Source organism: Salvelinus alpinus, chromosome 7 (genome assembly GCF_045679555.1).
Source record: "Salvelinus alpinus chromosome 7, SLU_Salpinus.1, whole genome shotgun sequence".
Taxonomy (NCBI): Eukaryota; Metazoa; Chordata; class Actinopteri; order Salmoniformes; family Salmonidae; genus Salvelinus; species Salvelinus alpinus.
In genome coordinates this window covers 23,546,634-23,572,436 of record NC_092092.1, presented here as the reverse complement: position 1 = coordinate 23,572,436, position 25,803 = coordinate 23,546,634, and the positions used below count along the sequence as shown (strand labels likewise).

Here is a 25,803-nt window from a genome sequence, read left to right as displayed (position 1 = left end):
TTTGATTGGCAAACACGTATTCTGAATTTCCGATTCATCGAGGTACCCGTATTTGCTGTATCCTTCAACGTCAAGTGGACACCGGTAGCTAGCGTCATCCCGATTCAGAAATACGCATTCTTTCAATATACATGTAGTTCTGTGCCACAGTTGTGAATCTGTTCCATCAATATGGTAAGGCTCCCTCCCTAATTCTTATTTTTCCGACGGTTGAGTTACGTTTGGCATAGAATTTAGCGTCCTGTCCAGTAGCTATCAAGACAAGATCCCTCACGCTACAGAAACAGGTGAAATATTGGCATACCATATCGGCCATTCTGGCTCATACATTACTTTATTTACTGTGTGTCTAAAAAACACAGCTGCTGTCAAACCAGTGTTCAGTAAGCTCTGAGTCTGATGCATTTGTCCTCTTAAGGAATAAAGTATTATTAGAATCAACACAGTCTCAAATCTTGCAAATGAATGTTAGAGAGCATGATGACACAAAAACAGAGGCAGATAGGCCTGCAGGAAATTCCAGAACCCTCACCCTGACGGTGTGCTCCGCTGCCATCGGTGGCACCTTCCAGTACGGCTACAACCTCTCCATCATCAACGCCCCCACCAACCACATCCAGAGGTTCATCAATGACACATACTGGGAGCGCTGGGGAACCGGCCTAGACACCTCCCAGGTGACCCTGCTGTGGACCGTGATCGTGTCTGCCTTCTCCCTGGGTGGCCTGACCGGGGCTCTTCTGGCAGGACCCATGGCTGTCCGCTGTGGCAGGAAGAACTCACTACTTCTCAATAACTCTTTCTTGTTCCTCGGTGCAGTCCTCGCCCTTACCAGCAGGGCGGCGAGGTCAGTTGAGATGATTATTCTCGCACGCCTGCTAGTGGGGGTCAACGCTGGGGTGAGCATGAACGTCCAGCCCATGTATTTCGGAGAGAGCGCCCCCAAACACCTGCGTGGCGCTGTGGCCTTCTCCTCGGCCGTGTTCACTGCGTTCGGGATCTTCCTGGGCCAGGTGGTGGGTCTAACGGAGCTGTTGGGTACCGAGCCCCTCTGGCCCTACCTCCTGGCCAGCAACGCCCTCCCAGGCCTCCTCCAGCTGCTCACCCTGCCCTGGTTCCCTGAGAGCCCCCGCTACCTGCTCATGGACCGGGGGAACAAGGAGGCGTGCGCCCGGGCTCTGGGTAGGTTCCGCGGTGGAGCTGACTTCAGCCTGGAGATGGAGGAGATGCTGCAGGAGCAGGCTGACGCCGGTGGGGCCACGGCCAAGAGTCAGACTCCCTGGGACCTGTTCTCCAACCGCTCCCTCCACCCCCAGCTACGCACTGTGATGGCTGCTAGCAGCGCCATGATGCTGTGTGGTAATGACTCCATCTACTTCTATGCCTCTTACATCTTCCAAGCAGCAGGGATCCCTGTGGAGAAGGTACAGTATGTTTCTATCGGCACTGGGGCCTGTGAGTTCACTGCTGCCGTCGTGTGTAACCTGCTGGTTGAGCGTGTGGGCCGCAGGATGCTCCTCAGTGGCGGATACGCCCTGATGGCGGTCTGGGCGCTGGTCTTCACCCTGGCCCTGACCCTCCAGGGCTACTCTATCCCAGGGATGCCCTATCTCAGCATGGTCTGTGTGTTCTGCTATATCCTCAGCTTCGGTATGGGCCCTGCCGGGGTTACGGGAATCTTGCCTGCTGAGATCTTTGACCAGACGGCTCGGCCTGCGGCCTACATGGTGGCTGGGTCCCTCATGTGGATCAACCTCTTGATAGTAGGCATGGCTTTTCCGTTCATAGTGAGTTACCTCGATGCGCTCTGCTTCATCCCGTTCTGTTGCGTCTGTGTGGCTGCCTCTTTGTTTGTGGGCCTCACTCTGCCTGAGACCAAGGGCAGGACACTGGCTGAGATCACAGCAGAGTTTGATAGGAGGAATCCTTTGAAGAAGGGCCCAGAGAAGCAGGGGCCCGAGCCCATGAAGGAGCAATATCAGCTGGGTAAAGCTCTCTCTCTCACCACTGTAGACCCAGAGCCCCTCTCTCATCTCCTAGACCCAGAGCCCCTCTCTCTCACAGCCCTAGACCCAGGGCCCCTCTCTCTCACCGCCTAGACCAGAGCCTCTCTCTCTCACGGCCCTAGACCAGAGCCTCTCTCACGGCACTAGACCCAGCCCCTCTCTTTCACTGCCCTAGGCCCAGTGTCTCTATCTCTCACCGCCCCAGACCAGACCCGCTCTCTCTCACCGCCCTAGACCCAGAGCCTCTCTCTCTCACCGCCCTAGACCCAGAGCCTCTCTCTCATCGCCCTAGACCCAGAGCCTCTCTCTCTCACCGCCCTAGACCCAGAGCCTCTCTCTCTCACCGCCCTAGACCCAGAGCTTCTCTCTCTCACCGCCCTAGACCCAGAGCCTCTCTCTCACCGCCAAAGACCCAGAGCCTCTCTTTCTCACTGCCCTATACCCAGAGTCTGTCTCTCTCACCACCTAGACCCAGAGCCTGGGGGGGACAGTCTGGGGGTCTGAGGGTGGGGTATTATATGAATTATATTTAATTATGGTGTATGAATGTGGTGCCTTGGTCCCTAAACCAATAGCCTATACCTCTTTATGAACTCACTGTAATCAAGACTGCTGTTATAATGACAAATTAAGGCTGTCCCCGACTAAAAATAAAATCTTGGTCGACCGAGAGTCTTCCTGTTCTTTCGACCAATCAAAATGTTTAAACTTATTTTTCCATATATAGACATACACCCTATGTGTTTGAATAAAATCAACTACATATGCACTGAGCTTGTCTGATGCTTTAAGCACACGGTTTGATTAGATAATTATCACACAAAAATGACTCAAGAAAGAGCCCGATGGTCACACTGTGTTAAAAGAAATGACATTGAGTGCCTGTGTGACTAGCGCACGTTGTCTCGTTCTCCTCCCTACTGCAGCGAAAAGGCACCACACCACAGCAAGTGTTTGATGCGCTGTCCGTGTTGAAACTGCAACATCATTTCAGCCATTTCGTTTCTTACTTGTTTCTGACTGAAAAGTTATGTTATCGAAATCCCTAATTTGTTTACAAAAAATATTCCCTATTCCCTCAACCCTTGCTCTCTTTACATGAAACATGTAAGCATCGCATGCATGTGACCAATAGGGCCTATAGCCTATCATAATCACATCAATAAATTGCTTATAACAAACTCCAAACCCATAATGTTGACTAGCAAAATGGACGCGGAGGACATGGAAAATGAAACTCAAAACGGGCGAATATTTACTGGTTGCTCAGGAGGGAAAGGGGAAGTCAGATCTGTCGAAGACATTTGACTTAGTTGTGGAAACTACTGGCGATTAAGAAATATTTGGGTACAGGCGCAAGCGTTGTGAGAATCGTGTGCCAAACAGTTGCTGTTAGATTACAATATTATAATTTTTTATAACCATTTGGAACAGTCTAAATAACACTAAATATATAAGTGTACCAGAGAGTCTGTACTAATGAAAAAAACAAATATATATATAAAGCCTTTATTACATCAGACTAAAAACAGTTGCATGCATTCGTGAATTGCGGTTTATTTATTGATTAGGTAAATTATTCTAAGCTTTCTTTATTTATTGATTAGGTAAATTATTCTAAGCTTCCTTTATTTATTGATTAGGTAAATTATTCTAAGCTTCCTTTATTTATTGATTAGGTAAATTATTCTAAGCTTCTTTTATTTATTGATTAGGTAAATTATTCTAAGCTTCCTTTATTTATTGATTAGGTAAATTATTCTAAGCTTCCTTTATTTATTTGTAAAACTAAAATGCTTGATTGCATTTGAAAGCATGATTGTCTCGTATGTTTTGTGATGGCATGAACGAACGAAGGAATGAATGATTGATTGATACGGTAGCCTATATAATGAAATATAGGCCTAAGTAAGTTATGGTATTAAGACTAAACAGGACGCGCTCTTAGGCCTACACCTCGATGGTGGTTATACAAGGTTAAAATACAAAGCCTACTAATGATGATGACATTACTCATTATTATAATGATTAAAAACAGCCAAATCTGTGAAATTGCTTTAGCCGCCATTTTGCCGTTGCATGAGGCTTGGTGCTCATGGAATTAGTAGGCTATTAAAGAAACACTCAAACAGGCAACAGAAGCAATATCTGTCTTATTTCTGTAGCTGTATATGGATGATTTGTAAAGCCAGGCACATTTAACAGTTAGGCTATTCATTATAGACCTAATTCAATTGTGGTTTCCTCGCTCCTCAATTTTCTTAGACAATTAGGCTAAGGCAAGGGCTGTTTCCCCGTCTCTGCTGCTGCCTCCGCCGCATTGTTCTCAATCCCAATATGCTGGTTAACTTTGCTATTATGCACATAGCAACATAGGGAAAGGCAGCAATTCTATGGCGCACTGAAGATTGTTTCAGAACCACGGACAGTGACCGTATCCAATGCGGGAGAAAAATATTAATTTAGAACAAATTAGTTGATTTATTAATGTTGCACCATTATTTTTACGTAATATAACCATATAAAATGTCAGTATCACGTCTTAGAGTGATGGATTGTGCCCTCCCCTTGGCCTTTGCAATGGATTAGTCCACTGAGACAGCCGTGAATCAGACAGGTCTTGTGCATCATGAAAAATTGCTACTGCTTGACTAAAGAGATCTCGGTCGACCAACAGCTTATCGGCCAATTAATCGGCCAGTCGACTAAATGGGGTCAGCCCTATAATGAATAATGATTTTGAATAATGATTTTGCACTATATTATTGCTATGATTTCTTTATCAAAACTCCATTACCTCCATTATGTTTAGACTGATGTAATTATGGTGCAGTTTGAGTCAGATATGTTCCTTCCATACATGTGTGATATGGGGAAAGGGCATTGTCTGGTTATACTTGAATATCAGTACTGTACTACTCTCATCAAGTCCAGTCTCTACAGTTATGTACAATTTAGAATGTTGTAAGCTCGACCTATTTTGCTGTAAATGCCAAACCTCAATTGATATTGATTGTTGCAGTATGTTTACAGTATATAATGCATGTTTTATTTATCACCAAAAGGAGTGTTGGATTATGTATTTTCATCCTATTTTGTCTGTTTGATCAGGAAATCACCAGCTATTTTCACTCTTTATGCCACAACACAAACACTTAAAACACATAATATAGGCTATAATGTTGAGCAGACTATTTAAATTACTATCCAGAATGTCCATTAGGTGACATCATTGCGCTGAGTAAATCCTTTTTTTCAGGGTTTCATGTATGTACCTTCAGTATCAGGTCCACCCTACCCTTGGTTACTCTTGGGTACCCAAAGGTTATCTATGCACTTTCAAGCATGACAAAGAAACTCTATGAAGCCATTATTTGCAATTCTTGCTTTGTATCTATTTGAGTGTTAGACTGAAACAAGTGCTGATGTCAATCCAGCAATCTTTTTCTGTCATGAAACAACTATATAATATAGATACAGTACCAGTCAAAAGTTTGGACACATCCACTCATTCCAGGGTTTTTCTTTATTTTTACTATTTTCTACATTGTAGAATAATAGTAAAGGCATCGAAACTATGAAATAACACATATGGAATCCTGTAGTAACCAAAAAAGTGTTAAACAAATCAAAATATATTTGAGATTCTTCAACGTATCCACCATTTGCCTTGATGACAGCTTTCCGCACTCTTGGCATTCTCTCAACCGCTTCATGAGGTAGTCACCTGGAATGCATTTTAATTAACAGGTGTGGCTTCATTTGTGGAATTTCTTTCCTTCTTAATGCGTTTGAGGCAATCAGTTGTGTTGTGACAAGGTAGGGGTGGTATACAGAAGATAGCCCTATTTGGTAAAAGACCAAGTCCATATTATGGCAAGAACAGCTCAAATAAGCAAAGAGAAATGACAGTCCATCATTACTTTAAGACATCAAGGTCAGTCAATCCGGAAAATGTCAAGAACTTTGAAAGTTTCTTCAAATGCAGTCACAAAAACCATCAAGCACTATGATGAAACTGGCCCTCATGAGGACCGCCACAGGAAAGGAAGACCTAGAGTTACCTCTGCTCCAGAGAATAAATTAATACAGTTAACAGCATCTCAGATTGCAGGCCAAATAAATGCTTCATAGAGTTTAAGTAACAGACACATCTCAACATCAACTGTTCAGAGGAGACTGTGTGAATCAGGCCTTCATGGTCAAATTGCTGCAAAGAAACCACTACTAAAGGACACCAATAAGAAGAAGAGACTTGCTTGGGCCAAGAAACACGAGCAATGGACATTAGACTGGTGGAAATCTGTCCAAATGTGAGATTTCTGGTTCCAACCGCAGTGTCTTTGTGAGACGCACAGAAGGTGAACGGATGATCTTCGCATGTGTGGTTCCCACCGTGAAGCATGGAGGAGGAGGTGTGATGCTGTGGGGGTGCTTTGCTGGTGACACTGATTTTATTTAGAATTCAAGGCACACTTAACTAGCATGGCTACCACAGCATCCTGCAGCGATACACCATCCCATCTGGTTTGCGCTTAGTGGGACAATCATTTGTTTTCCAACAGGACAATGACCCAAAACACACCTCCAGGCTTTGTAAGGGCTATTTGACCAAGAAGGTGAGTGATGGAGTGCTGCATCAGATGACCTGGCCTCCACAATCACCCAACCTCAACCCAGTTGGGTTTGGGATGAGTTGGACCGCAGAGTGAAGGAAAAACAGCCAACAAGTGCTCAGCATATGTGAGAACTCCTTCAAGACTGTTGGAAAAGCATTCCAGGTGAAGCTGGTTGAGAGAATGCCAAGAGTGTGCAAAGCTGCCATCAAGGCAAAGGGTGGCATCTTTGAAGAATTTCAAATATAAAATATATTTAGATTTGTTTAACTCTTTTTTTGGTTACAACATGATTCCAAATGTGTTATTTCATAGTTTTGATGTCTTCACTATTATTCTACAATGTAGAAAATATAAAAAATAATGAAAAACCCTTGAATGAGTAGGTGTGTCCAAACTTTTGACTGGTACTGTATATAACCTATAAAATACTGCATGCTGTACTCTTTACCATTTCTGTAATGATGATAATGATGTTTTAAAATGCAAGAAATCTATCCTAATTAAAATCCACAGTGTCTTGGGAAGAACTGTTACAAGAATGTTTCAATAAAGAAATCTGTCCTATGGCTCAGCTCAGGTGCCTGCTCTCACCATAGACATATAGATTTATACATTTTTTAATTTTTGTAATTTAGCAAGGTGCTCTTATCCAGAACGACTTAGTTATTAGCACATTCATCTTAAGATAGCTAGGTGAGACAACCACATATCACAGTTGTAGTAAGTACATTTTTCTCAAAGTAATCAGCAAAGTCTGTGTTAGTAGGAAAAGGCAAGTGTTGTTTAAAAAAAATTGTCGCTGTGGGATGTAATGAAGATTCTTGGTGAAGAGGTAGGTTTTCAGACGTTTTTGGAAGATGGTAAGGGACTCGGCCGTCCTAACGTCCGGGGGAAGCTCATTCCAATATTGGGGTGCCAGGACAGAGAAGAACTTTGACTGGGACAAGCGGGAGCTGACCCAGCCAAGAGACTAGAAGTGGCATGTGGTGTAGGGTTTGAACATAGCCTGAAGGCAGTGGTGTAAAGTACTTAAGTAAAAATACTTTAAAGTACTACTTAAGTTGTGTTTTGGGGTATCTGTACTTTACTATTTATATTTTTTGACAACTTTTACTTTGCTACGTTCCTAAAGAAAATAATGTACTTTGTCTCCATACATTTTGAGTGTTTAGCAGGACAGAAAATGGTCCAATTCACACACTTATCAAGAGAACATCCCTGCTGCCTCTGATCTGGCGGACTCACTAAACACAAATGCTTAGTTTGTAAATTATGTCTGAGTGTTGGAGTGTGCCTCTGGCTATCTGTAAAAAAAAAAATTGCCGTCTGGTTTGCTTAATATAAGGAATTTAATTATTCATACTTTTATACTATTGATACTTAAGTATATTTTAGCAATGACATTTACTTTTGGTACTTAAGTATATTTCAAAACAAATAGTTTCACTCAAGTAGTATTTTAATGGGTGACTCACTTTTACTTGTCATTTTCTGAGGTATCTTTACTTTTACTCAAGTTTGACAATTGGGTACTTTTTCGACCACTGCCTGAAGGTAGGGAGGGGGCAGTTCCCCTTGCTGCTCCATAGGCAAGCACCAGGGTCTTGAAGTGGATGCGAGCTTCCACTGAGAGCCAGTGGAAAGTGCAGAGAAGCTGGGTGACATGGGATAACTTGGGAAAGTTCAACATCAGGCGGGCTGGCTGCGGCGTTCTGAATAAGTTGCAAGGGTTTGATGGCACAACCAGTGAACCCAGCCAGCAGAGTTGCAGTTGTCCAGATGGGAGATGACAAGTACCTGGATTAGGACCTGTGCCGCTTCCTGTGTGAGGAAAGGTAATTTTCTACGGATGTTGTAGGGCAAGAACCTGCAGGAGAGAGTCACTGCTTGGATGTTTGCAGAGAACAGCAGGGTGTTGTCCAGGTTCACGCTGAGGTTCTTTGCACTCTGGGAGGGGGACACCATAGAGTTGTCAACTGTGATGGAGAGGTATTTGAGTGGGCAGGCCTTCCTGGGTGTGTGTGGTTCACTTTAAACTCCACATGCTATGGAAACTCGACACACAACGTGCTACTGCAACTGGGAGTAGAGCAGGGCGGACAGATGCAACGTAGAACACAAACACGCCACACACACCAAGTAAGTGGATCCTCTCACAGAGAGACTTCATATCTTGCTTTCTCATCTTTTCTTTGTCTGAATCTCCTCTCTCTTTTCCCCCCCTCTGTGTCTGACTTCATCACTCTTCCTCTCCATCTCTTTTTATTTCTCTGGATAACTTAATTTCCCCCCTCTTTCTCTACCTTCTTTCTCTAGATATCACAGTCTCCCTCCTGATACTGATCTCTTCTCACCGTCTTTCACGCTCCAGGCAAATGCTGACTCCAGACAACAACAACAGAGGAAGCAGCAGCAAATGCAGAAAGAAGAAAACCATGAAGAGAACCACCAGAGGAACCCCACTCACTGCTCTCCTCTTCCCAGGACCGCAGTTCTGAGATGGGCTGCTTCTCGGGACGCCAACCCACGGCTCCTGTGCTTCATTCAGACCTGGACTGTGGCAGCAGCCCCTCCCCCGTGGAGGGGACCTGGCCCTACCCCCAAAGGACTGATTGCATTTCAACTGATTGTACACATATAAATGGCCATAATAATAGCAATGATGACCCTGGGTGTGGAAACGCTGTGGTTTGAATACTAAAGGTGCTACTGAGTGTAATTTTACAGTACATTTTACAATGCAATATGAATGGTTGAAACACTGGTATTATTAAGTATTTGCTAAAGTTGATTATAATTACAAAAAACAATTTAGTAGTATTATAAATCCATTTTATTTTTATTACTGTTATCAGTTTTTCATGATGTTTCACGAGTCGTGGCTGAACGACAACATGAATAACATAGAGCTGGCGGGTTATACACTGCATCGGCAGGATAGAACAGCAGCCTCTGGTAAGACAAGGGGTGGCAGTCTATGTATATTTGTAAAAAACAGCTGCTGCACGATATCTAAGGAAGTCTCAAGATTTTGCTCGCCTGAGGTAGTGTGGTCTATAGCTTATCGTGAGATTCTCTATCTACCAAGAGAGTTTATCTGTATTTTTTGCCGATGCTGGCAATAAGACTAATTAAGACTCAATTAGATGTATACCGCCATAAGCAAATAGAAAAACGCTCATCCAGAAGTGGCACTCCTAGTGGCCGGGGACTTTAATGCAGGGAAACTGAAATCCATTTTACCTAATTTCTATCAGCATGTTAAATGTGCAACCAGAGAGAAAAAAAATTTGACCACCTTTACTCCACACACATAGATGCATACAAAGCTCTCCCTCACCCACCATTTGGCAAATCTGACCATACTTCTATCCTCCTGATTCCTGCTTACAAGCAAAAATTAAAGCAGGAAGCAGGAATAAAAAAGTGGTCAGAAGAAGCAGATGCTAAGCTACAGGACTGTTTTGCTAGCACAGACTGGAATATGTTCGGGGTTCTTCCGATGGCATTGAGGAGTACACCACATCAGTCACTGGCTTTCTCAATAAGTGCATTGATGACGTAGTTCCCACAGTGACAAGGGGTGGCAGTCTATGTATATTTGTAAAAAACAGCTGCTGCACGATATCTAAGGAAGTCTCAAGATTTTGCTCGCCTGAGGTAGTGTGGTCTATAGCTTATCGTGAGATTCTCTATCTACCAAGAGAGTTTATCTGTATTTTTTGCCGATGCTGGCAATAAGACTAATTAAGACTCAATTAGATGTATACCGCCATAAGCAAATAGAAAAACGCTCATCCAGAAGTGGCACTCCTAGTGGCCGGGGACTTTAATGCAGGGAAACTGAAATCCATTTTACCTAATTTCTATCAGCATGTTAAATGTGCAACCAGAGAGAAAAAAAATTTGACCACCTTTACTCCACACACATAGATGCATACAAAGCTCTCCCTCACCCACCATTTGGCAAATCTGACCATACTTCTATCCTCCTGATTCCTGCTTACAAGCAAAAATTAAAGCAGGAAGCAGGAATAAAAAAGTGGTCAGAAGAAGCAGATGCTAAGCTACAGGACTGTTTTGCTAGCACAGACTGGAATATGTTCGGGGTTCTTCCGATGGCATTGAGGAGTACACCACATCAGTCACTGGCTTTCTCAATAAGTGCATTGATGACGTAGTTCCCACAGTGACTGTACGTACATACACCAACCAGAAGCCATGGATTACAGGCAACATCCGTACTGAGCTAAAGGGTGGAGCTGCCGCTTTCAAGGAGCGGGACTCTAAGATATCCCGCTATTCCCTCCGACGAAACATCAAACAGGCAAAGCGTCAATACAGGACTAAGATCGAATCATACTACGCTGGCATCGACGCTCATCGGATGTGGCAGGGCTTGCAAACTATTACAGACTGCAAAGGGAAGGACAGCCGAGAGCTGCCAAAGTGACACAAGCCTACCAGACGAGCTAAATTACTTACATGCTCGCTTCGAGGCAAGAAACACTGAAACATGCATGAGAGCACCGGCTGTTCCGGACGACTGTGATCACGCTCTCCGCAGCCGATGTGAGTAAGACCTTTAAACAGGTCAACATTCACAAGGCCGCAGAGCCAGAAGGATTACCAGGATGTGTACTCCGAGCATGCGCTGACCAACTGGCAAGTGTCTTCACTGACATTTTCAACCTCTCCCTGACTGAGTCTGTAAAACCAACATGTTTCAAGCAGACCACCATTGTCCCTGTGCCCTATAACACTAAGGTAACCTGCCTAAATGACTACCGACCCGTAGCACTCACGTCTGTAGCCATGAAGTGCTTTGAAAGGCTGGTGTGATGGCATTTTCCTGTATTACCAAATGAGGAGAGTTACAAACTACACACCAGTCAGAGTTATACTTAAACTTAATCTTTAATGAGCTTTAAGCTTTAGCCTTTGACTTTCAACAATTCACTATCTATAATGAATTTTGAGAGTCACTACAGAAGAATACAAAGATATTTTATAGCCAAGATACACCCCTCTCAACTTACATGACGAACCACAGATCTTAAGAACTCTTCACAAAGGGACTTTTACTTGAGAAAGGAGTATCCCTTAGCCAGATTGCATTCGCTATAAATTATCGCTCAGTTTGGTCTCTAAAACGAGGTTCTAATCTCGTTCCTGGTACTTCATAGTACCAAAACATTACCTCATCCAAGGCATAACTCAATTGTCAACTCTAGATACTCCCATCTCAAGTAAACCCCCTCTTGACCCCACTTCTGGACAAGCTCACTGAGGGGAGTGAGCCTTTAGGTCGTACACTATCCCAGGATAAGCGCACAGACATTGTGGAGACAAGTAATTGGTTTCCCATTAATCACGCCATCCCTTCACATGGTTTAAGAATAGGTAAAGACACATTCACATATGAAGACAATGTTCCATTCTGTCCTCTTCCCTTTCTGATATTCTGCATAGCACCAGGGACATGTGAAAGACAAGTTCTGATTCATCCGCCACACTGGTCATGGCTCACATCAACACCATTATCCTAGAAACCCTAGACCCACTCCAATTTGCATACCGCCCCAACAGATCCACAGATGATGCAATCTCTATTGCACTCCACACTGCCCTTTCACACCTGGACAAAAGGAACACCTATGCGAGAATGCTATCGTTCAACACCATAGTGCCCTCAAAGCTCATGACTAAGTTAAGGACCCTGGGACGAAACTCCTCCCTCTGCAACTGGATCCTGGACTTCCTGACGGGCCGCCCCCAGGTGGTAAGGGTAGGTAACAACACATCCGCCACGCTGATCCTTAACACGGGGGCCCCTCAGGGGTGCGTGCTCAGTCCCCTCCTGTACTACCAGTTCACTCATGACTGCACGGCTAGGCATGACTCCAACACCATTAAGTTTGCTGATGACACAACAGTGGTAGGCCTGATCACCAACAACGAGATAGCATATAGGGAGGAGGTCAGAGACCTGGCCGTGTGGTGCCAGGACAACAACAACTCCCTCAAAGTGATCAAGACTAAGGAGATGATTGTGGACTACAGGAAAAGGAGGACCGAGCACGCCCCCCATTCTCATCGATGGGGCTGTAGTGGAGCAGGGAGAGAGCTTCAAGTTCCTTGGTGTCCACATCACCAACAAACTAACATGGTCCAAGCACACCAAGACAGTCGTGAAGAGAGCACGACAAAACCTATTCCCCCTCAGGAGACTCAGAAGATTTGTCATGGGTCCTCAGATCCTCAAAAGGTTCTACAGCTGCACCATCAAGAGCATCTTGACTGGTTGCATCACTGCCTGGTATGGCAACTGCTCGGCCTCCGACAGCAAGGCACTACAGAGGGTAGTGCGTACGGACCAGTACATCACTGGGGCCAAACTTCCTGCCATCCAGGACCTCTATACCAGGTGGTGTCAGAGGAAGGCCCTAAAAATGTTCAAAGACTCCAGCCACCCTAGTCATAGACTGTTCTCTATGCTACCGCACGGCAAGCGGTACAGGAGCTCCAAGTCTAGGTCGAAGAGGCTTCTAAACAGCTTCTACCCCCAAGCCATAAGACTACTGTACATCTAATCAAATGGTTACTCAGACTACTTGCATTGCCCCCCCCCCCCCCCCCCCATTTTATGCTGCTGCAACTATCTGTTATCTATGCATAAGTCACTGTAATAACTCTAAGCATATGTACACTACCGTTCAAAAGTTTGGGGTCACTTAGAAATGTTCTTGTTTTGAAGGAAAATTACTTTTTTTGTCCATTAAAATAACATAAAATTCATCAGGAATACAGTGTAGACATTGTTAATGTTGTAAATGACTATTGTAGCTGGAAAAGGCAGATTGTTTTTTTAATGGAATATCTACATACAGTGGGGCAAAAAAGTATTTAGTCAGCCACCAATTGTGCAAGTTCTCCCACTTAAAAAGATGAGAGGCCTGTAATTTTCATCATATGTAAACTTCAACTATGACAGACAAAATGAGAAAAAAAATCCAGAAAATCACATTGTAAGATTTGTAATGAATTTATTTGCAAATTATGGTGGAAAATATGCGTACAGAGGCCCGTTTATCCAATGGCACGTTGTGTTAGCTAATCCAAGTTTATCATTTTAAAAGTCTAATTGATCATTAGAAAACCCTTTTGCGATTATGTTAGCACAGCTGAAAACTGTTGTTCTGATTTAAGAAGCAATAAAGCTGGCCTTCTTTAGACTAGTTGAGTATCTGGAGCATGAGCATTTGTGAGTTTGATTACAGGCATTTCTTCTGAAATTTGTCAGTCTTTTCTTGTTCTGAGAAATGAAGGCTATTCCATGCGAGAAATTGCAAAGAGACTTTAGATCTCGTACAACGCTGTATACTACTCCCTTCACAGAACAGCGAAAACTGGCTCTAACCAGAATAGAAAGAGGAGTGGGAGGCCCCGGTGCACAACTGAGCAAGAGGACAAGTACATTAGAGTGTCTAGTTTGAGAAACAGACGCCTCACAAGTCCTCAACTGGCAGCTTCATTAAATAGTACCCGCCAAATAAAGTCTCAACGTCAACAGTGAAGTGGTGACTCCTGGATGTTGGCCTTCTAGGCAGAGTTCCTCTGTCCAGTATCTGTGTTCTTTTGCCCATCTTAATCTTTTGTTTTTATTGGCCAGTCTGAGATATGGCTTTTTCTTTGCAACTCTGCCTAGAAGAGTGTGCTTCTGATCAATTTGATGTTGTTTTAATGGACAACAAATGTGCTTTTCTTTCAAAAACAAGGACATTTCTCAGTGACCTCAAACTTTTGAACAGTAGTGTAAATATTACCTCAATTACCTCGACTACTAACCGGTGCCCCCGCACATTGATTCTGTTCTGGTACCCCCTGTATATAGCCTCGCTATTGTTATTTTACTGCTGCTCTTTAATTATTTGTTACTTTATTTCATTTTTTTGTTGGTATTTTTTTTTTTAACTGCATTGTTGTTTAAGGGCTTGTAAGTAATAATTTCAGCGCATGTGACAAATACAATTTGATTTGATTCCTAATATCTAGTAGTCATTCATCTTGATGTTGTTAATAATTGTCAATTATGTAATATTATTTGTGGTATTAAGGCTATTAACAATTTTCCTAATTTGAATGTTGTTAAACAATATTCTATGTATGTTAACATTTTCTAGTAAATTGTTACGAATTTCGACCATTGTGTTCTTTTTATATTATTATATCTTCATCGCGAGACTTTTTTGTTCTTGTGCAAGCTTGCTGGCATCTGAGGTTGGTAGTTCAAAGGTTCAGAGCCCACCCACTGCGAAAACGACAGAGAGGGTTTGTTTACATAACAGGTTAGGTCAATTAACGTAGTAGGTTAGGAGAATTATGTTAAAGTTAGGAAAAGAGTTAGGTTGAGGTTTCGCCTCAAAATACAGTCATCAACTGTTGTCCCCGACGCGACCACTAGATGAAGCTGTAGGCCTACTCCATCTAGCCATAACGCTAGAAACAAAAACATACTATCTGTGGCGACAAATCATCATTATCATAACACTGACTTGCAAGACATTGATGTAAAAAGAAAAAGAAAGAAAGAACGGGGCTTCCTTCAAGCTTGATTTGGCCGGCGCTGCGTTGATAAAATGACAAATATTCGTCGTGATAATTCTCAAAGTTTATCAAAAGCTTGGATTGCACTGAGGAGACTTGATAAAAACGGTTGGTTTATTTTTTGATTAATCCTTTTGGTTGGAGTTGCGTAAACGTTAGGTTTATTTTGATGTATCGATGTATTTTGCTTCTACACCTGCATTACTTGCTGTTTGGGGTTTTAGGCTGGGTTTCTGTACAGCACTTTCAGATATCAGCTGATGTAAGAAGGGCTTTATAAATACATTTGATTTGATTTATTGTTGCTCCCTGACGCTGTGTTTACACTGGTTTCCATATAAACACAGTCTCTGCGTTACATTTTAGCTCGTCCTAGTCGTGGGTTGCAGCTGAAATAACATACAAATCTAGCTTACCCCCTTATCAAGATCAAAACGGCAACCCTAAATATTTACACGTAATAAAAATATAAACGCAGCATGCAACAATTTTAAAGATTTGACTGAGTTACAGTTTATATAAGGACATCAGTCCATTTAAATAAATAAATTAGGCCCAAATCTATGGATTTCTGTTGGTCACAGATACCTTAAAAAAAAGGTAGGAGCGTGGATCAGAAAACCAGTCCGTATCTGGTGTGTCCACCATTTGCCTCATGCAGCGTGACACATCTCCTTAACATAGAGTTGATCCGGCTGTTGATTGTGGCCTGTGGAATGTTGTTCGACTTCTCTTCAATGGTTGTGCAAAGTTTCTGGATGTTGGCGGGAACTGGAACACGCTGTAGTACATGTCGATCTAGAGCATTCCAAACAAGCGCAATGGGTGACATGTCCGGTGAGTATCCAGGCCATGGAAGAACTTGGACATTTTCAGTTTTCAAGAATTTTGTAACAGATCCTTGCGGCATGGGGTTGTGCATTATCATGCTGAAACAGGAGGTGAATGGCACGACAATGGGCCTATAAGGATCTCGTCAAGGTAGCTCTGTGCATTCAAATTGACATCGATAAAATGCAATTGTGTTCTTTGTCCGTAGCTTATGCCTGCCCATACTATAACCCCACCGACACCATGGGGCACTCTGTTCACAATGTTGAGCAAACTGCTCGCCCACACAACGCCATACACACTGTCTGCCATCGGCTTCCCTGTTACGGTTTCTGACAGTTTGTGCAGAAATTCGGTTGTGCAAACCCACAGTTTCATCAGTTGTCCAGGTGGCTGGTCTCAGACAATGGTTACACGTGGACTGCGCTTGTAAGGCCGCTTGGACTACACGTGGACTGCGCTTGTAAGGCCTCTTGGACTCCTGCCAAATTCTCAAAAATATGTTGGAGGTGGCTTATGGTAGAGAAATGAACATTAAATTCTCTGGCAACAGCTCTGCTGGACATTTCTGCAGTCAGCATGCCAGATGCACTCTCCCTCAACTTGATACATCTGTGACCTTGTGTTATTTAACAAAACTGCACATTTTAGAGTGGCCTTTTATTGTCCCCAGCACAAGGTGCACCTGTGCAATGATCAAGCTGTTTAATCAGTTTCTTAATATGCCACACCTGTCAGGTGGATGGATTATCTTGGCAAATGAGAAATGCTCACTAATAGGGATGGAAACAAATTTGTGCCATTTTCTTTTTGAGAAATATGTTTTTTGTGCATATAATTTCTGGGATCTTTTATTTTAGCTCATGAAACATGGAACCAACACTTTACATGTTGCTTTTATATTTTTGTTCAGTATAAGAAAAATGTAATACATGCTTCCAGCCCAACTTCAGCCAGCTGGAAGCAGGTGGATTTGACATCTTTGTTGATGCACAGTCCACTGAGAACTGATAGCCAGCAAGGCTACTTGAAATTAAATGGAAGCCCCCTATCAAGGCTTCACATTATAAACCATCTGTGATTATTTCTTGCAGTTGCACACATAAAAAAGCTGAATGCATCACAAATTAGATGTGTTCCTCCTATTCCAGATGACAGAGTCATTGCATTGCAAGAGGTCACCATTCCAAAGGGTATGGAGGCCACTACAGTTAAACAGGTAGGCAGAGGTGTTCAGCAGTAGGCCAAATTGTCAGGTCAGGTTTCTCCCCTATACTAATAGCTCTCTCGCTTTCTCTCTTTTTTTAACTCTCTCTCTGTCCTTCAAGATCATAACACATTTGTTTGGATTGAATTCTGCTAATGTGACACAGACATTTAAGGTATGCCATATTTATTTTTTATGAAGTTATTATTCCTAGATTGTACCATGTACTGTATACTGACTGACACTATTATAATGTATCCCTTACCAAATGATGGCATATTTCTAGATAAGAAACCACAAGGGCTGTCTGATTCCATTCAACAGCTTTATACCTGTGAACAGCAAGCACGTGTAAGTACTGCAACATTCAGTATGTTACTGTGAGCCAATAATTTACTAAAATGTATATTTCATGTAAAAAAATAAAAATATTCAAGTGTAATTCATTCTATCATTGCATAACATTAATGTCAATATATTTTGATTCATAGGCCATATGTGCTGGAAGTGGCAACAGTCTTTCAGCATGGTACACATTTAACTTATATCATCACATTTCACATTAAAATATAATTTAAATAACAGATATACGGTGAGCTACAAAAGTATTAGGACAGTGACATTTTTTGGGGCTCTGTAGTCCAGCACTTGACACTATGAAACCACAGCAATTTTTGTACATAGTCCCCCCATTTTAGGGGACCAAAGGGATTTGGACATATTCACTTATACACTGAGTGTACAAAACATTAAGAACAACTTCCTAATATTGAGTTGCACCCCATCTTTTGCCCTCGAAACAGCCTCAGTTCATCAGGGTAAGGACTCTACAAGGTGTCAAGCTTTCTACATGCATGCTGGCCATTGTTGATTTCAATGCTTCCCACAGTTGTCAAGTTGGCTGAATGTCCTTTTGGTGGTGGACCATTCTTGATACACACGGGAAACTGTTCAGTGTGAAAAACCCAGCAACATTGCCATTCTTGACACAGACTGGTGCACCTGGCACCTACTACCATACCCCGTTCAAAGGCACTTAAATCTTTTCCCTTACCCATTCACCCTCTGAATGGCACATATACACAATCCATGTCTCAATCGTCTCAAAGCTTTAAAATCCTTCTTTAATCCGTCTGCTCCCATTCAACTACACTGATTGAAGTGGATTTAACACGTGATATCAATAAGGGGATCGTAGCTTTCACCTGGACTCACCTATGTGTCAGTCTATGTCATGGAAAGAGCACACTCAGTGTATATGCATTAAAGTAGTCAAAAGTTTAGTATTTGGTCCCCATATTCCTAGCATGCAATGATTATGTCAAGCTTGTGACGCTACAAACTCGTTTGATGCATTTGCTGTTTGTTTTATTTGTGTTTCAGATGATTTTGTGCCCAATAGAAATGAATGGTAAATAATGTATTGTGTCATTTTGGAGTCACTTTTATTGTAAATAAGAATATGTTTGTTATCACTTCTACATACATTAATGTGGATGCTACCATTATTACGGTTAATCCTGAATGAATCGTGAATAATGTGTGAGAAAGTTAGACGCACAAATATCATACCCCCCCCCCCCGCTAACCTCTTTTATTGTAATGGTGAGAGGTCTTCGTGGTATGATATTTGTGCGTCTGTAACTTTGTCACTCATCACTATTCACAATTCATGTAGAAGTGTTTAGAAACATTCTATTCTTATTTACAGTAAAAGTGACTGCAAAATGACACAATACATTATTTACCATTCATTTCTATCCGCACAAAATAATCTGAAAGGCAACCAAAACAAACAGTAAATGCATCCAACAAGTGTGTAGAGTCACAAGCTTGATGTAATCATTGCATGCTAGGAATATGGGACCAAACTAAACTTTTGCCTACTTTAAGACACATGTAAGTGAATTTGTCCCAATACTTTTGGTCCCCTAAAATGTGGGGACTATATACAAAAAGTGCTGTAATTTCTAAACGGTTCACCCGATATGGATGAAAATTAAATTAAGATGATTTTCTGCACTTTAACATGTATCATTTCAAATCCAAAGTGCTGAAGTACAGAGCCAAAACAACAAAAAATGTGTCACTGTCCCAATACTTTTGTAGCTCACTGTATATGATCTAGTATATAAAATCGATGTTGTTTCCCTTGTTAGAATGCGTGATTGATGTTGTGTGGTGTATTTGTTGATTCTAAGTCATTCCAAAACCACGGACCATTGCCATGACAGTAATCAATAAAAGTATGCGAACAAGACTACAGGGTGTTGTCAGAAGGGTAAGACAATATTTCTAAGGGCTTTCTATATTCATAATCCAGAGAGGAATAAGCATTGATTTGTCATTATTTATTTTTTCAGATAGTGAGACTTGAAGAACTATTTCCTCAGATTAAATTAAGACGTCATGAGAAAATTTATCAGGTACATCATAAGAATCCATCATATTGTATGAAAAAAGTATCAAAATGTTTGCACTCACTAATGTAAGTCGCTCTGCATAAGAGCGTCTGCTAAATGACTCATGTAAAATATTGGAACTACAGTATCATCATACATATAAATGTATGTCAGCTGAATTATGTTTTTATTTTAATAGGAAATAGAGTTGCTGAACCAACAGTTGAGATTTCTTCATAAAAGAATGCAGGTAAGCATAAGTATTGCTTATGACAAATATAGGCAGATTTTTCTGTTACTGCATATATGAGGGTTTACTTGAATCGAGCACAAAGAGGTGTGTACCACAGTCTACTGGCTATGTTACATTCAGATTGTGTTTAATATAGATGCAATTATTGTTTCAGATGGCTGATTCTCACAGCTGGATGGGGATGTTCATCAGAACCCCTATGTGGTAGAACAAAACACCTAGGCCCAACATGTTTTATGTACTTTCCATTTGTTTATACTGTCAACTTTACCATAGCCATATGAGAAGATTTAAGAGTAATGGTAAATCTGGTTAATATATACCTATATGACATTGTATTTTCTGATTTCATCTGCAGTGTAGCATATCTTGAAAATGTAATAGTTTGAGTGGTATAGAAATTCAATTTGCTGTTGGATATACTTGGTATAAAATGTTCACCCCCCCAATAAAACTGAGCTTATTAGTATTTTGGGAACAGTAGTTCCAACTAGCCTGGGTACAAGTCTGTTTGTGTGATCATTCCACCACCTAACATGACAAGGGGAGTGGCAAGGAGTAGAATGATCACACAAACAGACTTGTACCCACCCAGGCTAGCTCCAAACCACTTGAGGTATGAAACGATTGGCATGATGCTTTAGTGCTTTGCTACATGATTGTGCAACCTCTCCATTTCCATTACTGATTAAATAAAAAGGGGTTTTGGCAACTTTATTGATTTAGGGGAAAAAAATACTTCATGTGATTTTTCAAGTGAAACGCAATGTTCTCAAAAAGTACCAAAATAAAATTTACTAAAATATTTGGGTTAACCCTTTAACTGGACATTTAAGTCACGCATACAAAGATACACGAGAAGCTTTTGTCCCATGAATAGTTATACTAAATCCATCAAAAGCATTTGCTAAATTTGGACCATAATTAACTAAATGTAAAGCAGTGTTGCCACCATCTTTATGCGCAAACCAAGTCATGAGACAAAGGCAGACATTTAAATAGCATAGTGGCCTTAACTCAGAAGTGGTTGGCAAATTGTTCTGGGAATATGTGAGTGCAAGGAATGTAAAATGTATTCTTTAAATACAGCTACCGTAGTACAAAATGTAACGTGAATTGAGTAGTTTCAAATCTATTGAACTGTTGAGAGGAGTTTCTGTATTCTTTGCCTAGGGGGACATTTGACTCATGCAAACAGTGATTGTCCTTTTAAAGTAAGTAGATGTCACTTGTCACACAAAAAATAAAAATGTATTTGTATGTAATTACAGAATGGTGTCAAACGAGTATGTACCAAATGTCACATTGATCCACAATTACAAAGATGCATTTCGTCCATCAACAAATATTGAAAATTATATACATAAAGGGCATGGGTGACAAAAACAGTACACTAGGATTCACAGGACACGTTTCCAATAGGACAGTTAAGCAAAATCAATAATTACAAAGAGGCCATTTTACTTTTATATTTTCTCTTCAGTCTCGGGACATTAAACTAAAACTCATCCTATCCCAGAGACCATGGTCTTTAAACTTTTCAGAGATGGGAAAGTTCTGGCTTGTGAAAAGGACTGGAGTTATTGTACTTGTTGGCAGTTCTATTTGCTTTTTGACTTTTTGCTGTCATTCCCATTCTTCTCTGGGACAATCTCTTCAGGCTTTCTCTTCTTGGTGCCGTCGGCCATGCTGCTGCCAGGGTGAGTACTGAACGTGATGATGATGCAGGTCATGTTGTCACAGCCCGTGCCATCTCCAGATGTATCAGGTGCCAAGCAATGGTCAAGTAGCTACGGAGACAAAATAATGTTTGATAGCGCTAGTTCATTGTTAAATAAAGAATGAGTAATGTCATGATTACAGGGGAGTGGTGGATCTCAGGTACATCAACTTTGGTTTCCCAACACAGTAAAAAAATATATAATCTTACTTCTTCAACTATGGAGGACAAAGGCCTGGCAGTATCATCACCATTAGGCTTTATTCTCTGACTGACAAAGTCTACAACCTCTTGACTGCTCATGACGTTCCTGTGGATGACACTCATTAATGAAGGGAAATATAGCTGTGGATCCATTTCACACATTGATTATTGAAGTATGGCCTTAATTTAAGAAAAAAACTAACAAACTACCAGATTCCGTCGCATGCAATGATCATGAAGTCGTGCTCTGGGTTGAGGGTGAGCACTTTGACGTCAGGCATTGAGGAGATCATCTGCTCCTCTGGGCCAAGGGCCTTGTTTCGTTTGTAAAAGTGGTCGCCTGAAAACACAAAGGCCCATTCAATCTAATATCTTTTCTTCAACAGCAAAAAAAATACATATTTCTGGAAACAATGCCTGATAATTCAAATCAAATGCCAGGGCTAGGAAATGCAGGAGGATCGATTTACCGATGGCCCTGGAGAGGTTGAGTCCTCCGTTGACGCGACCGTCCATGGTGACCTTTCCACCAGCATTCTTTATTCTGGCCAGCTCCAGCTCATCCTCTGGCTTGTGGTCGTAGGACATGTCTATGGCCTTGCCCTTCTCAGACACCACACAGCGGGAGTCACCGGCGTTTGCCACAATCAGCTGTTTCCCTCTGATCAGAGCCACCACTGCTGTAGTGCCACTGTCTGCGCCAGGCTGGGGGAAAAAGGCAGTTTCTGAAAATAGCTACCTTCCGTTTAAAGGGTCTGTGATTAACCCACTACACAGCTAAGGAGATTAATCCCAGAATAATATTTTGCATTTAGGGAGGCATAGAAAGTAATCACTACTTCAGACACAAAACACTCCATTACAACAACCAAGGCTACTCAGAAATCATTTTAATAAAGTGCCCTCCATTCAAGGTTTAAGTTGAAAATTAAGCTGAGTGTATTCTACCTCTTCTTTTCCATCCATTCCAGGGTAGCACATCTCCTCATTCTCTTCATCAGAGTCCTCCCCCTCTTCAGTGTCTTCTTCCTCGTCACTGTTTTCACCTTCATCTTCCTCACTGGCATCCTATAGAAGCGGAATTACATAATTAACACACAACATTCTTTCCACAATTACAAAAAAAATTCAAACAGTTTATTTGTTGAAAAATCCAGTGGGGGAAAATCTATGAAGAGCAAATATGAGTTACAGCAGAGGTGCCCAACCCTCCTCCCGGAGAGCAGTCATTCTGCAGGCTTTTGCTCCAACCAGAATCTATCAACTGATTCTACCAATAGCTCCTCACCAGGACCTTTAAGCTTAATCAGGTGTGTAAGAACTGTGTTTGGGCAAAAGCCTGAATACCCAGTAGCTCTTCAGGCAGAGGGTGGGGGCACCAGAGTTAGAGTAACAGGAACTTAACTCCTGCAGGAGAGTTCTTCCCCCTCACCTCCTCTTCGCTACCCTCCTCGTCTTCCTCTTCTCCTGACTCGTCACTGTCCTCAAAGAACTTGGAGCTGGTGTCTCCTGGAGCCGGAGCTGCTGAGGAGGAGCAGGAGGGCCCAGTTTCCTTTTCTCCTTCAGAGGACCCTGCTGCTCCTGCCGCTGAAGAGCTGTCCCCTCCTGCTCTCCTGCAGGCCCGCAGCTTGGAGAATCCCACACCACCAGCTGCACTTCCAGCACCATCAGCCTTCCGATTGCTGTCCACCTCACTCTCCACTTCTCCGTTGATGCCCTTCTCCCCATGGGAATGTGGTTCACCTTCCCCAGACTCTTTTTTGCCCTCCGGACAGAGCTTCTTGTGTTTAATCGCATTGAGGTTCTGTCCATAGCGAACAAGTAACTCTTCAATGGTCAAGGTGGCCTCTTCGTGCAAAAGTTCTGCCTCCTCATTGTCCACTAACAGACAGAAAGGAACACATGGGGTTGAATCAAACTATTTGTTTTGAATAAAGCACAAGGAATGACAACGACATATTTAACTTGGTCAGTTGTTACAGCGTACTTACAATCATCTTCTTCAGCCACTTTTTCATTTGGTGCTTCCTCTTGTGGGCGGCCAGCTATCTGAACAAGCTCTTTGATCACTTCCTCTGTGGTCACCCTGCTATCAATGGCCAGAAATGCATCCTCCAAAGCCTGAAACACATCCACCCACCTAAGACAAATGTATGCTGCTATGGAGTGGAGTTTGACAACAAAAACAAGAGCTACTGAACCAAAGTTGGTTGGTAGTCACTTTTAACAATGTGAGTGAGATTGCGCAATGTTTATTGGGTATACTTTCTATATAGACTCTTACATATATGTAACATGTTCAATTGCCCATGTCAAGAGGATTCCTTTCCATACCCCAAAAACATTCTTGCACTCACCTTTTGCAGTTTGCCATCTTTGTAAGTCTTCTGTTCCTTAATCATTTCAGGAAGGTACTTGGAACAGTATAATGCTACTTCCTCACCTGAGAAAGCAAGTACTGATTACTTAGAATAACTTGTTTAATAATGTCTGATATTAACAAAAATAACATACAATCAAGGTACGCACAAAAGTTACTATTCAGGATAAAAAGAACAGTACCTCCATGTCCATCATACACAGCAAACATAGCCGTTTCATCATCCAGTTCTGGAATGCAGTTGTGAGCATCCTGTTGAAAGAAACAAAAACGTTACTCTCATGGAATGCCATTTCTATGAGCAGTATAACAGCTACATCATAGAAATCAGACCGGTGCCACTTGAATGTGAAAATGAATCATGATGCATTTACATTGTTAATGTTAACGGCCCAGTCTTGCACATCTTACATATCTATATAAATACATGCAGGAAAGCTACCTAGCTACATTGTTGGATAACAACAAAATCAGCTAGCTGGCCAATGTTGACGTTGATAGTTATTAAGCCACGTGTTTAATGGTTGGATAGCTAAACCAAGCTCCATATGTTTGATAACGTGTAGCCCATTATAGACAACTTACACTACTTTTTGTTGTCTGAACCAAATAATTTAGTTAGCATTCTAGCTAACTGATAGCTAGTTAGTTGGACACCATACTGGCAACGAATGACTGCGGAATCCAATCCAGCTAGCAATTTGTTTAGATCATCTTACCTCCATTGAGACACGCCAGCCCTGCATGGCCGCAAAGCCATAGCTCATATTTTGGTTTCCCCCGTTGGAAGAGGACTTTACTGTATTGGGTTGCGACAAGTAAGCTCCCATGATGGACCAACAATGGGTTTCAACTTCGTTGGTGTTGGAAAATCCGATGTAATAGGAGAAAAAAAACAAGATGACGAAAATAAATTAGACAGATGCTCCAACTTCACCGTACAGTTCATTATATCATGCAGTAGAGTATAAATATTGATATCATGCAGTAGAATATAAATATTGCAATATTTTGATAAAGGGCCAAAGGCTAGTTAGCCGGTTTATTGCTAGCTTGGATGGGGTATCTAGCGACTGTTGGCTAAGCTAACAAACGAATATAGACACCGTTCTTACTCGCAAACGATATATATTTTTAAGCGAAGGCAAATGGGACACCATTAACCGGAAGATAATACTTGCTATCAAAACATTTCAGGCTTAAAAGTGAGTCCAACTTTAACATTTTACAGGAAAATACCAGCACGTGTAACTACAAACACAACAGACCTCTCAAAAATAATCGGATACATAGAGGAAGCGGAAACGATGTGACGAATGAGAAGTGCGCATGTCTACTTGTGAGCAGGGGCGTTCAGAAAGGGCGCCAAAACTTTAGTTGCAGAGAACGAGTACGTCCACGAGGTGTCGCCAAAGTCACCAATTCTAGTGTGGCCAACAAACGTTGGAGTGGATCCCTATATCTTTTCTCAGTTTCTTCTCCGTTTCTTCTCATGAAAAAAGGCGACAGGCAGCAGTTTGGTAAAAACATGTTTAGTTCTTTAATCAGTAGACACGAAAGAGATTTTAAATACC

The 25,803-nt window shown here is 42.0% G+C and overlaps 2 protein-coding genes across 3 annotated transcripts; one reads left to right on the top strand and one right to left on the bottom strand.

Annotated features, from left to right (window-relative positions):
* The first annotated feature begins 37 nt into the window (after window positions 1-37).
* LOC139580639 (solute carrier family 2, facilitated glucose transporter member 11-like) lies at window positions 38-20,642 on the top strand. Its single transcript, XM_071409515.1, has 9 exons — window positions 38-1,986; window positions 17,215-17,282; window positions 17,392-17,445; window positions 17,557-17,621; window positions 17,762-17,799; window positions 19,472-19,551; window positions 19,634-19,696; window positions 19,872-19,922; window positions 20,080-20,642. The coding sequence occupies exons 1-9, from the start codon at window positions 462-464 to the stop codon at window positions 20,131-20,133; spliced, it is 1,998 nt and encodes a 665-aa protein (XP_071265616.1). The 5' UTR covers window positions 38-461; the 3' UTR covers window positions 20,134-20,642.
* Window positions 20,625-25,551, bottom strand: LOC139580635 (protein phosphatase 1G-like). 2 transcript variants are annotated; one of them, XM_071409510.1, is made up of 11 exons: window positions 25,498-25,551; window positions 24,949-25,082; window positions 24,412-24,481; window positions 24,207-24,292; window positions 23,841-23,970; window positions 23,282-23,730; window positions 22,798-22,917; window positions 22,320-22,554; window positions 22,060-22,189; window positions 21,856-21,955; window positions 20,625-21,715 (listed from the first exon to the last, which is right to left on the bottom strand). In XM_071409510.1, exons 2-11 carry the CDS (start codon window positions 25,057-25,059, stop codon window positions 21,527-21,529), a joined length of 1,620 nt encoding a protein of 539 aa, XP_071265611.1. In that variant the 5' UTR covers window positions 25,060-25,082; window positions 25,498-25,551; the 3' UTR covers window positions 20,625-21,526. The 2 variants fall into 2 exon arrangements, with proteins under 2 accessions (XP_071265611.1, XP_071265612.1); XM_071409511.1 differs by lacking the exon at window positions 25,498-25,551 and adding an exon at window positions 25,345-25,487.
* Window positions 25,552-25,803: the final 252 nt, after the last annotated feature.